General features: G+C 45.7%; 1 protein-coding gene across 1 annotated transcript; it reads right to left on the bottom strand.

Annotated features, from left to right (window-relative positions):
* Positions 1 to 2,553: 2,553 nt before the first annotated feature.
* Positions 2,554 to 16,147, bottom strand: ALDOB (aldolase, fructose-bisphosphate B). Its single transcript, XM_045780436.2, has 9 exons — positions 16,040 to 16,147; positions 11,445 to 11,566; positions 10,387 to 10,598; positions 9,336 to 9,390; positions 8,274 to 8,434; positions 7,642 to 7,725; positions 6,621 to 6,795; positions 6,012 to 6,211; positions 2,554 to 3,087 (listed from the first exon to the last, which is right to left on the bottom strand). Exons 2-9 carry the CDS (start codon positions 11,554 to 11,556, stop codon positions 2,992 to 2,994), a joined length of 1,095 nt encoding a protein of 364 aa, XP_045636392.1. The 5' UTR covers positions 11,557 to 11,566; positions 16,040 to 16,147; the 3' UTR covers positions 2,554 to 2,991.
* Positions 16,148 to 17,481: the final 1,334 nt, after the last annotated feature.

Genomic DNA, 17,481 nt, shown 5'->3' with positions numbered 1-17,481 from the left:
CTTGGCTTTTGATACTTATGCCTTCAAAAGGTACCATCTTCTCCCAGTAAATTTTCTTACGCAAAGGCCGTTCTAAGAGTTCCTTGCCTTTTGCCATCCCTTGATAACTACCCTAAATGCTATCTCCTCCCACTTCCCAACCCCCAGTCAATGGCATCTGTGTCTCTTCCTTAGCTATGTAAGCTTCATCGTGTGGTGTGCAAATGTCAGGCCTCCCCTAAAGCTGAAACTTCTCTTAATTACCTTCGGTGCCTAGTACCAAATTTTATTTGTAGTAAGTGTTCAATAACTACTAGAAAAAATCTGACATGTGTACCAAAAGGTAGAAAGCCACTGATATATCACTCAGTGATCATACAGTTAAAAGAAATTGAAGTCTATAGCCTTATAACACTTGTCTTCGTATTACCCTCAGTGGAGTAAGTACTGGGGTTGAGATTTCAAAAACAACTGTAGTGCCTTAGTTGGGAAAATATATCAGATGATAGCCAGGCAAATGCATTACATAAATCCTCATCCCCGGTGAAGTGTAATTTGGCCTGGATCAAAATGCATAAATAACTCAACCTTGATTATAGATTCTCACTAAACCCATAAATGAGAACCTAGGAGGTTTCTTTACAACATAAGGTCATGACGCTGAGTAAGCTCTAAATGACAATTTTCTGGCAGAAGAGTTTGGTCACACCAGGTATTACCAGCTTTAGGACAGCTTAACACGTGGTAGGAGCTCAACTATTCACGGATTGAGTGCGTGCCCGCCCGCAGTAAGAAATGGAGAAGACGGGGCGTCTGGGCGCCTCAGCCGGTTAAGCGTCCGGGTCTTGATTTCGGCTCAGGTCATGATCGCAGGGTTGTGGCACGGAGCCCCACGTTGGGCTCTGCGCTCAGGGCAGAGTCTGCTTGTCCCTCTCTCTCTGCTCCTCCGCCTTACTCACACACACTGTCTTTCTCTCTCAAATAAATAAATAAATAAATAATAAAGTCTAAAAAAAAAAAAGGACATGTAGGAGACCTACAACCCCGATAGCAGAGGTTTTGTTTTTGTTTTATTTAAAGATTTTATTTATTTATTCGACAGAGATAGAGACAGCCAGCGAGAGAGGGAACACAAGCAGGGGGAGTGGGAGAGGAAAAAGCAGGATCATAGCGGAGGAGCCTGATGTGGGGCTCAATCCCATAACGCCGGGATCACGCCCTGAGCCGAAGGCAGATGCTTAACCACTGTGCCACCCAGGCACCCCGATAGCAGAGGTTTTGAAAACTGCCTGTTGCCCTGTCCGCCCCTTCCTCCCTGGTCACGTGCCCTTTATAGGAGAAAGAGACCTGAATTCTAATCTCTCAGCTCTCAACCCCTAAGCCTCTCTGTAGGTGTGACCATCAGCAAGTAATTTAACTGCTCGAGGCTTGGTTATATCATCCCAGGAAAAGTGAAAGCTCTGGGCCAGACGAATACAGCTGTCTTTACAGAAGTGATACAGGTATGTGGAAACAAATACTCAAATGGTGGGAGAGCCACATGAGTAAAAATCTTCCCCGTGCCGCACTCCCAGGTCTCTCTCCTCAGACAAAGTCCCTTTGGACTAATTCTGTCTTATTCCTCTAAGCGCTACGTGTATGCCTCTAGCTCTTAATTTATCCACTCTAAGCAATATCATTTATCTTTGCACTCTTCAAGACAAAGAATTTAGTTTACTCCTTTTCTCCTATATTTAATTATATGTGTGAATATTTTAACGATTTATATCCATACCCTTTAATAGACTTAAAGCCTTATTTCTTTTTTTAGCACTGTTTCTTAATCCATTAATTTTAAGTAGTATCCTGACTCTCCACCTCTCCAGTGAATTAATGTTCCCTTCGCTCCTCTCCACCTCTCCTCCTCCTTTAATTTCCTAGCTTGTCAGTGAAATCATTACTTTTGTTTCACCAAAATCATAATTTTTATATTGTACAAAATTATATTTAAATTCTCTTTTGTAACTACAGTTGTCTTTAATGCTTTTTCTATAGGTTAATTCTGAAAATTGGAAGCCAATAAAGTGTAATTACGTGAATAGTATTTACTGCAAACCGAGGTAGTGCGCTTAGATACACAGAGGGAGTGGAGCGTGTGTCACCAAACCTGGGTCACCTCAAGAGGAACGCTGCGAGCCTCAAAGCCACACTGATTGTCCCATTGCACTCTGCATGCTGCTTGAAACCATTTTACCCTGTAGCTTGCTTCATATTATGAAAGGCTGTCCTTTTAAAATACCCTCAGACTTGAAATTTAGCCTGGGAGTTCTCAAATGTGGCTATACTTTGGAGTCCCCGAAGAAGCTGTTAAGAAACCCTGATATTTAGAGGATCCCACATCCAGAGTTTCTGATTGAACTGGGCTGGAGTGTGGCCTAAAAATCTGGGCTTTTCCATTTTTGGCTGATGCTTCCAGTGAGTAGCCCAAGTTGAGGCCCCTGACCATTAATGGTGATCATGTCTAGTAGAGTCAAAGGTCATGAACTATCCTGGGCCCTTTGGAAGCAAGAGAAGAAAGTAAAACCTGATACCAGCTGAAGGCTTCTAGAACATTTTATTTCTTTGTTGGTTGCAGTTGCCTCCTTCATAACCTACCACTGCTACGATTGTTGAATAAGACACACTTCTCCACGCTCAGCTTCTGAGGTGTTCTATCTGGTGGTCGTTACTCGAATGGAGAGCTGGTTTTGTTTCAAGTCTATTCTTTTCTTAGGTGGCTACTCTGGGGCGTGGGAAGCTGGAGCTGTTGCAAGGAAATCGCATGAAATTTCATCAGGTCCTTGATCTTCACACCTACGTTTCAAGAACTGATTTTTTTTTTTCATTGTGTCTAAGAATTTAACATGCACCGTTGTTTCCAGTAGTTCCAATCTGATTTTGTCTCATTTCCAGGGTCAGCAGAAAAGTTGTTCTCTTTCAGCCCTCCTACCAAGGCACCCAGAAGAGCTGGAGGCAGGCTGCGGGCCTGGGGTCCTAGTAGGTGTAGCAGGCTGTGAAGAGGGACTGAGTAGAAGCAGAGCCAGAAGAGCCCGTGTGAACATACTGTCCTTTGGCGGCCTGGCAGTTAGCCTGAAAAACGAGCGTGAGAGGGGATGGGTTAGAGCAAACACAACCCTGGACCTGCCCCTCTGTCTCTCGTTGGAATCCAGCTCCACCTGCGTCTGGGTTTCTCTCTCCTTACAGTGGTGTTGCTAAATATTGGTGCTGGTAGCATTCCTTGTCTTCTATGCCACCTTACCTCCTTTTTTCAGTCCCAGTTGTCCGAGCATCTCTCAGGCAAGCTGAAGTTTGTGTCCGTTACTGAGAAAGTTTCTTTTTAGTGCCAGCAATATTGCAACAACAGTATTAGGAAGTGAAGCTGAGAAACTTCTCATCGAGACAGTGATAAGGGAATGGATATTTCAGCCTGAACAGTGGAGACGCTTGCGATGGCCACTGTAGCAGTTTGCTAGGAAACGGACCAGACGGTACGCGGAAGGAGCAGGCACAGCCAGAAGTACGACACAGCAAATTTTAAAAATTCTTTTTAAAAAATTTCCATTTACACCTATACCGGTCCACAAGAATATATCATTTTTTGTAGTTGTGATCATACTATCATTTGATTGCTTGTGTAAATTCCACGTAAAGGGGAGTTCAGAGGGGCGCCTGGGGGGCTCAGTCATTAAGTGTCTGCCTTCTGCTCAGGTCGTGATTCCAGGGTCCTGGGATCGAGTCCCCCATCGGGCTCCCCGCTCAGCGGAGGGCCTGCTTCTCCCTCTCCCATCCCCCCTTCTTGTGTTCCCTCTCTCGCTGTGTCTCTCTCTGTCAAATAAATAAAGTCTTAAAAAAGGGGGGGGGGAGTTCAGAATTATGAAACCCGCAATAATAGTATTTGTGGGCCACTCAACGGTACCATGTCTTCAAGTCCCTGTTGCTCTTATCTTGCTCTCTCCGGGACTCATTTCCGCATCTACAGTGATTGTCAAAGCATGTTGCATGGACCTAAGCACTTCTTAGAGACGGAAATTCTCAGGTTCAACCCCAGACCTTCTCAATTAAAAACTCAGTGGCTGGGGCAATCTGTTTTCACCTGCCGTCCAGGTGATTCGGATGCATACTCAAGCTTGAGAACCACCATCCTAAATGAGCTCAGCTTCCCTTCTTTTGTGCGATCGGCCCTTCCGACCCTTACTATCACAATCATATTAGCCACATCTCCCTGCCCCTCACCAGCCACAGCCCCCCACAGTCACACCCCGCTCTCCATCCCAACAAAGTCAGGCACTACCTCTAAAATCTCGCACCTCTCTTGTGCCCCTGAGATGTCTTCTAAGCTTCTCTGGGGTCTGCCTTTCCTTTAGTGCCTCATTGCCAAACTGCTGGCTACACTGATTCCTCACCCAGCCTCCTCCGTGATCAGCAAGCTGAATACAGCTATTGCTCAAATTCAGCACTCTCCTGTCTCCCTATTAAACTTTTACTCTTCTGTCCTATTTCCCATTTGGATTGCTCTAGATCTTCCTGCATGGTTAAGAGAGCTATTAGGAAAATTCAGGATCTAAGTTAATGCACCGGAAACTCACTCTCATTTCAGCTGCACCTTGCCTGACCCTTGGCCACTCTTGTCTGGTGAGTCTCCCAGCAGACCGCTTCAATAGCTATGCCAAGCTTCCCTGCTGTGAAGACGGAAATCTCCATTCCTTTATCCCCCTCAACAGATGCCCTCAACTGTAATCAACCACTACATCCCTTCACCTCTACAGACCTGATTCCAAACCCATTTTTTTCTTCTTTGTTGTCTCTTCCCTCCTTTCCAAGACCAGCTCCACCACCTGCATTTAATAGTCTCACGCAATCCTTTTTCTTCTAACTCCCTATCCTCTCAATTACCCCCACTGTCCTCATCTTTAATCTCTCCTCTGGCTCCTTTTGCTTTACATTTAATTTCTTTATTTTTTTTTATTATGTTCAATTAGCCAACATACAGTACATCGTTAGTGTTTGATGTAGTGTTCAACGATTCATTAGTTGCGTATACACCCAGCGCTCATCACCGCACGTGCCCTCCTTCATACCCATCACCCTTTCGATTTACATTCAAACATGCCTGGCTCTAAGCTCCCTGAAGCCAGTATCTGTGTCTCCTTTGTTCACCCCAGTCCTTGGCTCACAATAGATATTCAAAAAGGAATAGTTAATGACTGAATAAAATCTTTTTCTGTCCTCATTTCTCCTGGTCCTCTTTCTGGGCCTTTTCCTGACAATCTTCTTGAATCAGCACCTTTCCTCTTCTCTATTGAAACTGCTGTGTTGAGGGTCACCGATAGGCTCCCACATGCCAATCTCAGCTTATTTCTCAGCCTTTATTCTGAATCTCTCTGTAAAGTGTTATGACTGACCCCCTTGAAACCTTTTTCTATTTGTTCCCAGGATCCTTGGCACATCCTATCTTATTACGGCTGCTCGTTAGTGGCTTTCTTCTACTTCTTCCTAAAATGAAAGTTGCTCTGGTTCGGTCCTTGGCCCTCTTCTCTTCCCTCTCAAGTGTCTCTGTGGAGATTGTCTACTGTGATCAACTATATTCCAGTGCGGATCGTTCACAACCCTCCCCAACCCCCCCTTCCTACTGAGCTCTAATGCCACCTTTTCAAATATCTAGTAGACACTATCTGGAGATACTGCCATGGCCTGAAGAAAACAGTGCTTCTCCAGGTAAGAGAGCCAGGCTCCTAGTATCCACTTGATCAAGTAGATAAGAAGTAGTAGCATCTTAGGGGGTTGGGTGGCTCAGTCGTTTGAGAGTCTGACTCTTGATTTCTGCTCAGATCGTGATTCAGGGTCGTGGGACCCAGCCCAGCATTGGGCTTTGAGCTTGGTACAGAGTCTGATTAGGATTCTCTCTCTCCCTCTCTCTCTGCCCCTCTCCCTGCTCGCTCTCGCTCTCTCTCTAAAATAAATAAACACAATCTTAAAAAAAAAAGAAAAAGAAAAAAACAAGGACTAGATCTTACCAGGGCCCGCTTCATGAAAGCCTCCTGGGTTGCCTTCTTATTGGCGGCCTTGCCACCCCAGGCGGCCAGTGCACTGGCCTGCAGGGCCCGTCCGTAGGAGAAGCTTAGCTTCCAGGGCTTTGGGAGAGGGCAGAGGTTGATAGCGTTGAGGTTGAGAGTAGCATCCTCTTCGCTCATGCCGCCAGACAAGAAGCAGATGCCTGGAAGGAGAGAAGCCATTGCTCTCTGCTGTTCCCAGCTTCCCTACCCAGCTTGAGAAAGCGAGCCAGGAGCCTAAAGGAACGGAATGCCTCAATCCTTTCTCTACTTGATTTGCATGGAACTGGGTTGGAAAAATCAGTTGGCTTTTGCCGAGGCTAGCTGGGCTAAGGAGAGAAAGGCTTTAATAAATAAGGAGCGTGGTGAACTACTGAGGAAAGCAATGGATTGTGCACATTTGGACAGACTCAGGCTGTGTGGTTTCCTGGAGTGGAAGAGCAAGCGCTGGCCGCCTGTGAGATACAGAGGTCTGTTTCTGGATACGAGACCCCCGGGCAAACACAAATACGGGTGCAACTCCTTCGCGGGATAAGGGCTAAGACGGAAGTCAGAGAAGAAGGAAAGCCTCACCAGGAACAGCTGCGGGGACGGTCCGGTGGAGAGCTGTGACGGTGGCCATAGCCACCTGCTCTGGAGTATACTTCTTGGTGCAGGCATGCCCAGCAGTCACCATGTTGGGCTTCAGCAGGGTGCCCTCCAGGTACACGTGATGGTCATTCAGGGCCTTGTAGACAGCAGCCAGGACCTGAGGCACAAGAGACCCAAAAGGTGAAACCCAGAGCCAGCCTGACAGTCTCCTGCCTTTGGCACTTCTAGGTTGCAGGATGACAGACAGAGGAATCCTCGTATGTGGCTTGGCCCAAGTTTCCCAACCAGCCCCAAGTCCTCATCAGGGCAATGCACAGGCAGCGGCAAGCCCCAGCCATTGAGCACAGCCATGCTGGCCTCGCCCCACCTCCCTTGTCTCACTGCTCGCTGCGGGGACTGGTGGCATGGCTCTGCTTTCTGGAGCCCCCTCACTCCTTCCTTCCCATCACTCCCTTTGGTCACTTGAGCCTGCCTTGATGTAGCTAGCTGGGGACATCTAAATTGGCCTCCATTTTCCATCCCCATAGAAGCTGAGTAGTCCTAAAAACATACATTTTAGAGACAGAAGCACTTTCAGACCTCATCTCAGTCCACCTACTTTTGCAAGTGGAAAAAGTGAAATCAGGTTGCACTGCAGATACGAACAAAGTACCTTCTAATTACATTTTGTCATGTGAGCGTCATCTTATTTTTAAATTTCTTTGTTTACATGTAATATAACTGATCCCAAAAGATGACAGGATTTACCCTCAGCGCCACAGCTGCGAACATGGATGGTCAGATCCAAATCTTGGTACTGCAAATCCTGTGCTTTTTCCATATGGAGAATCCCATTGTGCCAAAAAAGTAGATTTGATAAGTACCCCCTTACCTTCTCAAGGCTACATAATGATTCCAACTGAAGAATATTTCATATATAACAGCTGATATATGTTAAGTAACAGCTCTTACTTACAAATAAGATATTTTAACTGAAATTGGGACCTTTACATTCAAGACTTACCTTCTCAGTAACATACTGGCAGTGTTCCAAGTCATGGTCTCCATCAGGAATGACCTCTGGTTCAACAATGGGTACCAGCCCATTCTTAAAAGGAAAAAGGAGGAGATAAAGTACAGCTCTGCTCATTGTGATCCTTTCCTTAAGAAGATATTGACAGTTGCAATTGGGATAAAATGAAGGCCTTTAGAGAAGCGCCATTCACTGACTTAAAGGCATTACAAGGAAATTTAGTGGGATCTCTAGTGAGCATTTGTGGCTTAGCCAAAAAAGAACAATGAGGTTAAAAACAAAGTTCTCCTGGGAGTGGGTAAAATAATGCAAATCCTTAATTTCTCTATATACAGATTCTCCTAGAGACCATTCTAGCCACCTCGGAACCTAGCTCTCCCCCTTCTAGGGCAGGCGAACTTAAATCACTAAGAAGGATGCCCCTTGTGTGGGTTAATTAAGGAATTAAGCACTGTGTATAGTTCTAACTGGGACTCTCCAGGTGCTCACAACTCAGGTAACCTCAACACAGCACCCACACGAGCAAATCAGACTTAACTGGGATCCTAGAGACACTATGATGGGAGAGGTTCTGAAGAAACCTCTTTCCGACTGCTTTTTAGCCCAAGGGGAAGGCAGAGCACCTGCTGACAGATGCTGGCGTAGCGGGCCAGGGCGTTGGCGTTTTCCTGGATGGCAAGGTGGGATGGACACTGGTTGTCAATCCGCAGCACAGCGCGCCATTTCCCAAAGTCAACACCATCTTTCTTGTACTGAGCACAGCGCTCAGAAAGGCCATCAAGCCCTGCAAGTCACAAAAGAAAGAAAGGCTTCTTTGTACCATGTCCCTGATCCATGGGGCCACTGATAAAGTGAAGGAATTCTCCTTGCTTTACCTCTCGGTCAGCAGAGCTTAAGGACTGAAAACATCCAGGCAAGTAAATACTAATCCCAGTACTAAGCCCAAACTGGGGCTTTATACTTAATAAGAACAGAAGGAACAAATATTTGTTTAGTATTACTATGCTCCAGGCATGGTTCTAGGCATTTTGCATACCTTATCTCATTTAATTATCATAACAATTCTTATAGTTAATATTATACTTGTTTTATAGACTTGTTTTATATATATATACTTGTTTTATAAACCAAGGCTCCAAGAGGTTATGTGACTTTACCAAGTTTGCATAGCTAATGGGTGATGGAGCCAGGATTCAAATTCTGCTTATCTAACCTAATGCCGTGGTCCATACTCGTCCACTTGGGCAGTGAGCACCTTGCAAAACTGTCTGATTAGTAAATGACAGAACCAGGAGTCAAACCCCTTGGGTCTGATCCCAAAGCTTGGGACCTTTCCTCTCTTCTGCTGCTAGATTTTTCTCTAAAAATTATACTCTCAGGGACAGAGTATCTTCTCTGTGCAAAGCACCATGGTAAGCACTTTCTGTACATTGTCTAATTAATCCCCACGACTACTCCGCAAAGTAGATACTGTCATCCTATCTTAACTGACTCAGAACATGCACATGACTAGCCTGAGGTCATATAGTTATTGATCGAATAGAGGAGCCAGGGTTGAAAAGCAGGTGTGTGTGACTCTAAAACCAGGGTGAGATTCATATTTGGTCTTCCCTTGCTCTCCTCTTCGCTTGCCTTCATTTCTAGCATATATTAGCTGGATTCATATCAGCAGGTGATATCCTTACCTTGAATGGTGGTTTCTTTGTTGGTTCCTGCAAGGGGAGCACCTCCCTGGTCTAACTGTGAATATAAATAATTAACAAGTAATTAGCAGGTGTCAGGGGTCCCAGGAAAACAAAAGCAAAGCCCCTCGTACTAATAGTTCTCATCTTTCACAAGCTAAGGAGTTGAATTAGGAAGGTGTATTGGACACGGGGTGGGTGGTGGGGTGAGACACAATTAAATCCATAAACGAAGGAAAGTACCTGGAAGGAACAATGCAAAAGTGTCAACACTAAGAGGATGGAACATGTGAAAGCACAGGCCTGGAGCTTGGGAAGTAATAAGTAATCTGACAGGACCCGCGACGCAGAGGTGTCATGTAAGATCAGCTTCTCTTAACCTATTTGTTCAAGGGACATTTATTGAGCGCCTGCACATACCGAGTACGACATTATTCCAGGAAATCTAAAGACTAAAGATGCAGCCCCTACTCCCAGCCTAGCAGAGGCTGAGGTCATGAGCCCGAGAGGTGGACAGCGGACTTTGAACTGGCTCTGGCTTTGCCTTGCTGTGGCCAAGTTATGCTATGCCTTGTAAGTCTGTTTTCTCCCCTCATCTCTAGAATGACGATAAGAACGGAATTGACCTCCAGAGGTTATGAGGAAGATTAAATGAGTGTGTGGAGTTGTAAGCACTCAACAGATACTAGTTTTCATCCCTGAGTTCATGCAGTTTTGGAAGACTGAGTTATGCCTGGACAGTAAGTGCTTTAATAATAATAGAGTCCATGAACTAAATAATAATTATGAGACAGGAACTGTTTTAAAAACTCCTTTCCCGTTTTAGAGATGAGAAAATTGAGACACCAGGAGATTAAGTACCTTGTAGAAAACTTGGTTGAAAGAAGAAGGCACTGGCAGAAAAATCTAGGGAAGGATCTGGTTCTCAGAGGGGGGCTGATGACGGAAAGGAGAGGCAACTAGATGAGGAGGGCGTTCAGAGCATCGGCCCGGAGACCGGGCTGGGAGTTTGGCTGGGATGCGGCAGAAGGGAGATGGGAACGGAAGCGTTCACCTTGATTCCCACCACGATCCCCTTTTCCTTGAGGATGTTTCTGAACAGCTTTCCCTGGCTGTCCTTCTGGTAGAGGGTCTCGTGGAACAGGATCACGCCCCCGATGCTCTGGTTGATGGAGCTGTCCACAGTGAAGAGGATTTCTCGGAACTGCCGCCGGTTCTCCTCGGTGTTCTCCACCTTGATCCTCTGCAGGCGGTTTCCCATGGTGCCTACGGCGGGCGGGCCAAAGGCAGCTTGAGGAGCCAGCTAGGGCTTTACTCCCGGCCTCCTCCCCTCTGGTGAGCCTCAGCAGGATGGATGCCAAGACTCTCTTTTTTATTCAGATCTTTAAAAATCCTGTCTCTCTCTCTCTCTCTCTCTTTTTTTTTTTTTTTTGGCTCCCAGGGGAAAGACCTTGGCTGCTACCGGATGCTGGATAGGAAGCATATGGACTGGACGTGTCAGGGTCAGGGTGCAAGCTACCATCAGGCCCAAGAGTGTATGTCAGGCCCTCGGGCCTCTCCAGCCACCACCACCCTGACCAAGGTCCAGCCCTCAATCTGACTAGATGTACATACAATAGAAGGAGGGGTGGGGCTGGCTCTTGATTTCCCTGGCTTCTATCATTTCATGGTGGGCCAGACAGGCCTGCCCCAACCCTCCTTTGTGACGTGCTGGGCTTCTCTCAGCCACAAGCCCTTCCCTGTTCCAGATGTGGACACTTCCCTGCCCTCCCTGCCCTTCCCTAGCTGACTGTACACTGACTTCTCATTAGCAGCAGAGGTCTGTGTCTCTGATCTCATTCTGGTTACAGAGTTCTTGACCTTGCTACCGTCTAGATTCAACTGATCCCTGGCAAGGAGCCTTAAAACGGAGGGCTTGAGCCTCTTCCCTTGGTTTTCAGAAATCTGCCTACTGGAACTACAGGGCTCAACACGTCTCTGCTTGCTGGGTCTTCTGCTCCCACTCCTGTGTACCTTTACCCCCCTGAGAGGGAAGAGAATACAATTGTTGCTTTCCTCGGCTAAGTTGTAGAAATAAGAATACGCTTGTTGTATGACGTGACTTGCACTCACCTACAGACTCATCGGCAGCCAGGATCCCCTTCCCATTGGCAACGATGCGCTGGGCAATGTCGGAGAGCTCCTTCTTCTGTTCTGAGGTGAGGGCTGGAAATCGGTGGGCCATGGTGACAGATCTGGAAAAGAGTGCGGGCGTGTCCTGAACAGAACTCAGATGGCTCAGACAGATTCGTGATCAAGACAGGGAAGGTGTACAAACAAACCCTCTAGGCCCCTCTTACCCTTCCGGCCCACTTCCATAACCGGATGAACAAATGAGGTCTGGGCTTTTCCCCTGTTAGCTTAAGTAGTTGCAATTAGCCATAGTGGATGAAGGTGGGATGCCAAATTTCCTGGTCATCCGAAATAGAATGTCTTCCAGGAGACCTTTGGGTTCACTGATCCGGAGACTGAACCAGCTCATTGGTGACCCACTCCAATCCGATAAATACATGGCACTGCGGTACTTGACTATCTCTCTATGGATTTCTGGTGCCTTTGTGTGCTCTGGATGACTTCAGGCCAGGACCCTGAGGCTTTTAGCCTCTCTGGCCATCTCCCATTTTGTTCTGTTAGCCTGTGTTATTCTCTGGGTAGTCAGCTTGAGAGGAGAACCTGCCATTTGGCCTTGCAGTTAACCTCCCTTAGCTTTAGGACATAGAAAGTATGGCGTGTAAGGCTCTTTTTTTTTTTTTTAATATTCCACGACCTATGACAGCATTTGGAATAGATGGGGAAGATTTTCCCTAAGTGCTTCTGGGCTGGAGGCTCCCTACACTCTAAGGATGCCGAAGTCACATGGTGACTCCCGCTCCAGTCATTCGTATCTTCACTGCTCCAGCAAGGAAGGACTCTGGTTTGAAGATCCCCTATCCAAGCACCCTCCTCAGCAGTGGTCATCTGAGGGGGATCACTGCTCTTGTTCAACTGCCACTTTGGGCCAATCTTGAAAATGCAAACTCACACGGCTCTCCTCTTGGATGTTAGAAAGAATGATTTTGCATGTGTTGGACTATCACAGAAAAAAAAATGGTAGTAAAGATGATCTTGAGTGTTTTCCTATCCAGTCCTATGACCTCCTCCTTTCCCTGGTCTCCTCCCTCTCAAACACTCAAGGGTAGACGCCGCATGCCTGCTTTCTACTTCCCGCAAGCCCAGGGACACCTCAGTTCTCATTTGTTCCACTCAGCAATGAGGTAACCAGGGCAACTAGTATCTTCATTAATTAATGAGCAAGCTAAGACTCAGAGAAGTTAACTGATTTGTCCAAGGTCTCAGCTAAGATGAGGCAGAGCTTCCCACCCAGTCCTGCCCCTCATGGCAAATCAATTTTCTTCACATTTTCTGCATCCCTTCAAGGCAAGCTTGATATAAGAAAGCGGATGGCTACTGAGCTAATTCTTGAGAAAGTATCATTGGTATCACTGATGCCACTCTCACTTCAACAGGAGCCCTCGTCTTAACCCAAAAGAGTGGAACCACAACGCTGTCACTGTGGACAGGACAGGCTAGTGGACAATGATCTCTAGAGAAGATATTCTTCCAAGACCCCTCCCATCCCAGCCACCTGAAGATCATGTTTCCCCTTATTTACATATGAGTCCCTAATATTGTCGTCAGGGATTACGAGCTATCAATCTGGCCACTAGATCTTTATGCGGAAAGAGCCAACCTGAAGTTGGCAACCTTCAGGCCAAAGTGCAAATTTTCCTCTCAGTTTAGGTAATTGCATCAAGGAACTCACAACTAAGAAATAAAGATGTTTCCTTAATGAAACAAAAGGAAAACACAGCCCGATAACACAAATCACCATTAATGCCAAGTACTCCGCTAATTGCTTTACAAGCACTGTATAATTCATTCCTTATTATAACGTCCAAAGCAGCTGGGCTTCCCCCACCACTAACACGTAATAGATAAGGAAAGAACATAAGAGAGTTTAATTATTTGTCCAAGGACATTTAACTAATAAGGCACAAAGTTGGGATAAGGGACAGTGCTCCCCTCCTTTCCAGAAAGAGTAAGCCTGGTGAAAGGAATCAGCCTTTGGGCGACTCTAAGGTGACTCTTGGTAACACCCCAGAGTACTTGTTGAGGACACCCCCAGCGTACCCCAATCCGTGGCCTGCAGCTCATCATCCCTACACCATGGCCTCGTCAACTCATAAGCGTCTCACACATTCACACAGGTTTTCACTACCAGATCATACAGACCTGGGTTCAAGGACCAGCTCGGCTTGCTCCTCGCTGGGACCACAGGCAAGTCAGTAACTTCTCTGAGTCTCAGTTTACTGTGGAATAGATGGTGCTAATTTCTGCTGCGGGTGTCTCACTACCAAGTGGACCCACTCTGACCTGTGAGCGCCCTACTCACCATATTGCTCAAGATATATTTGTTGCGTTAATTGCATGAAAAATATGAAGATGTTTTATAACGCATTATGAAAATGTTGGGTATTACTATTTCTCTTTTTAATTTTTAAAAAAAATAATTACCTGAGAGTCCATGTTTCTATTTACTGCCAAGCTATTTTTTTCAGTCTGTGTGTGCTGACTCAACCAGAAAAAAACAGAGAAAAGGTCCAATCGAACCAATACTGTTTATGGGAAGTTAAACTTCTACAGAGGGATTAAAGGTCTATACAACATCAGCACAAATGTTGCCCCTCTGTTAATCATAAAACAGGGTCACAGACCAATGTTCGTCCCTGGGAGACAGGAGGCCAGCTGGGAGTGGGTAACCATAGAGAAAGATTTCGTGCTCACCAAGGCCTCGAGCCGATTTATGTTTAAAGCGTGATGGGAAGTTGTTCACATTATATTATTAAGTGAAAAGGGAGGAAAAAAACAAGTGTCAAAGAAATATGTAATATATAATATCATTCCTTTTTAATTAAAAAAATGGTATAACACATACTGTCTATAAATCTATATAAGCAGAGACTAACCACCCTGGGGTCACCGTGGGGATTCGGATGGGATGGACTGACTCTCACATTTTACTTTTTAAATTTTTTGTAATGTTTGATTTCTCAAATAGGTTTATATATGACATTATGTATCATACATAATATATTAACAGGTGACACATACACAAATCTGGGAGGAGGTTGTGAGTATGAAAATATGAGAGTAGAAGGCAATCACAGAAAAACAGCTGCAAATGACCTCAGGGATAACTATTACCAACCCCACCAAATTTAAAGATGGGGAAACGGAGGCTCAGAAAGAATGTGTCTGATGCCCCTTCTAAATTGTGATGTTCTAGGATTGTAAACCACATCCTACTGGCTTATGACTTGGAATCCCTTTTCCAATCCTTTTCAGCAAAATAGCACATGAAACCTGCAGTATGGTTCTTTCTGCCTTCCTCAAGAGGTGCTGTGAAAAGAGAATGATTGGTAAAACATGACTATTCAACTGCTGGAGAAATATAAGGGCGTAGAGAGCCATTCACTTCTCCAATGTGCAAGGCAGATGGGTTTTCAAGAGGACATGAGGGGCTTATTCATTGAAAGCCTATGATCTCCAGGCACTGTGAGCATATACATATACACACATATACAGACGTGTGAAGATGCCCACAGCTTCATTCCCCACCCCAGCGTCACAGTGACAAGCGCAGTGAGATGCCTTATGAAAGCCTGGTGCCTTTGAACACACATGAGGTAGCGCGGAAAGAGAGCTGAGTGTCGCTCTTTCTTCTAAGCTGGCACCCAAGTCAAGAGCATTTCCAAGATTATAGCAACTACACTGCATTCAGCACCTTGGGCTCCAGCGCCGGCCTGGGTGGTCCCCAGATGTGCCTTGGCCTCATGGCAGCAGAGCTCGAATCCCCGCAGGATCCAAACTGGCCAATGGAGCCCTAGGTAACTATTTAGAGAGAAGTTTATTTTAAAAGGCAACATATCCTCACAACATGTCTATTTTTCAGAGAGTAGAGCAAAGGTCCCAAAGGACATCAGCCGCTTTTGATTCTAAATAACCTAAGCTGTAGGATCTTCAAAGTAGGAAACGTTATAGGAACCATCAAAAGAGTGGAAGTTTGACAATTCGGGATCAAATGACGGTGGTGCTCTGTGCCGATTCCGAGCCTGTTCCGCGTCTCATTTGAGCAGTGAGGGAAGGCAAGGGCAACACACACCAGGAGTTCCTTTGTGTGACAAAGAAACATCAGTGCCAGCACCAGTGCGTGTAGGAGGAGAATAAAGAAAACGACATAAGACGATAGGTCTGCAAATTAATCATGGAAATAAGCAGTTGTGACGGGGAGAGTAGAAATGAGCAGGGATCTCAGGAAGTGACTAGAACCTAACCAAAGATGTGTATTCAAGTTGTTTCTCCCAGGCCAGCGACAGAAGAACCCTCAAACGGGTAATCACTGGGAGCGGTCTTGAATATTTTGCCTCCAGAGAGTCAGCAAAGGTGTGGATGAGCGTTTAGGCTTGGGGAGAAAAACCACCCTTTCAGCACAGCAGCATACTTTCAGCCACCATCAAGTTTGTCCTGAAAATACAGGCAAACAGACTTCCTCGTCTGCGGGTGCGGCCGCATCAGTAACCCTCACTGCCTGCTGCAGGCCAGGTAGACAAAGGACGTTCTGTACTCACGGTTTGGGAGAGGAGAGCCTTCTTCGGGATCAGGAGCTGTGGAGCAGGCAGCCGCCGCCAAATAGGACGAACCTTTGGGAACACGCGGTTTTTATAGACCTCCTGTCAAAGTTGGTTTGTTGGTTTTGGTGGGTTTTCTTTTAACTTTCACCCTCCCCTTCCCACCTTGGCCTGATAGGGAGGTGTTTATCCGGTGCCTGATTGGCTCACGAACAGCCAATCCCGATCGTGCTCACACGATCAGTGGCCTCCTGGAATGTTAAAGCTCCGGGGGGAATATCTGGAGACCTCATTGTTCCTAATCCAGATGGTTCTTCTTTCAGGTGGGGGAACTGAGGCACAGAGGATTAGGGGATTCCCCGAAGTCACACAGCTCGTAACTGACACAGCCCTAGAGTCACCAACAGAACCTGGGAAGAACGTCGCCTTAGCTCTAGCACTTACTAAACACGTGACCTGGGCCAAGGGCCTCTTTCTTTCTTTCTTTCTTTCTTTCTTTCTTTCTTTCTTTCTTTCTTTCTTTCTTTCTTTCTTTCTTTTTTTCTTTCTTTCTTTCTTTCTTTCTTTCTTTCTTTCTTTCTTTCTTTCTTCTTTCTTTTTCTTTTGTTCTTTCGTTCTTTCTTTCAGTTTCTCCGGGCCTTAATATTCCTCTCTGTAGAATGGGATCTCCACTTCACAAGAGCATTAAATGAGTTTGTAGAGGGCCTGCACACAGTAGGCATGAGATCCCTCCTTGTCCCCCAAACCAAGCTGCCCCCCCATGTTTTTAATACCAGAACCCACTGTATCTACCCCATTCTCATTCTTTCTCACCTTTTATGCATTTGTCTTTAACATTGGTAAAAAACTAGAACAAAACTCAGAGTGATTGATGTAAGCCACCAGCTTCCCTAGTTATGGTGCTGTCTGGGTAAGGTTTCGTTTTACAGGCATTTTTTCCCCAAGCACTAAATCAAAATCTAATTCCAGAGAAGGCAAATAAAATTTTCTTCCTGAGGTAAATAAAAGTTCTGGGGAAATCTAAAAATAATGAATGACCATGATCACAGGAAAGCATAAAATTCTCAAGACTATATTCTTTTGGAATAACTCATAAAATAGAAGGGAGAAAACAAAACCCTAATAACCAAATGCTCAGTGGCGTAGGGTGTGACCGTCTAATAAGTGAACTGTCAATGGAATGAAGGAGAAAGAAGCAGAGAACTAAGTTGTCTTTATAGAGTTTAGGCTCAGACAGCTTCTAAAAGTGGGGGAGTAGTAGACATTGAACATGATTATTAAAGGATATTGAAATGTTTGAAACACAAAACTGAGGCTCGTTCGGCTAGGGAAGTTTTGGCCAAGGCCTGTCCTAAGGAGAGCAAAGGGCTTAGGCCAAGTAAAGGTTGTCAGCATTCTTGACTCCACGTGCCCCCTGAAGGCACACTTTGTGGTTTCCCCAT

Source organism: Ursus americanus, chromosome 18 (genome assembly GCF_024610735.1).
Source record: "Ursus americanus isolate L20-20 chromosome 18, mUrsAme1.1.p, whole genome shotgun sequence".
NCBI lineage: Eukaryota > Metazoa > Chordata > Mammalia > Carnivora > Ursidae > Ursus > Ursus americanus.
This window is presented reverse-complemented; position numbering and strand designations above follow the sequence as displayed.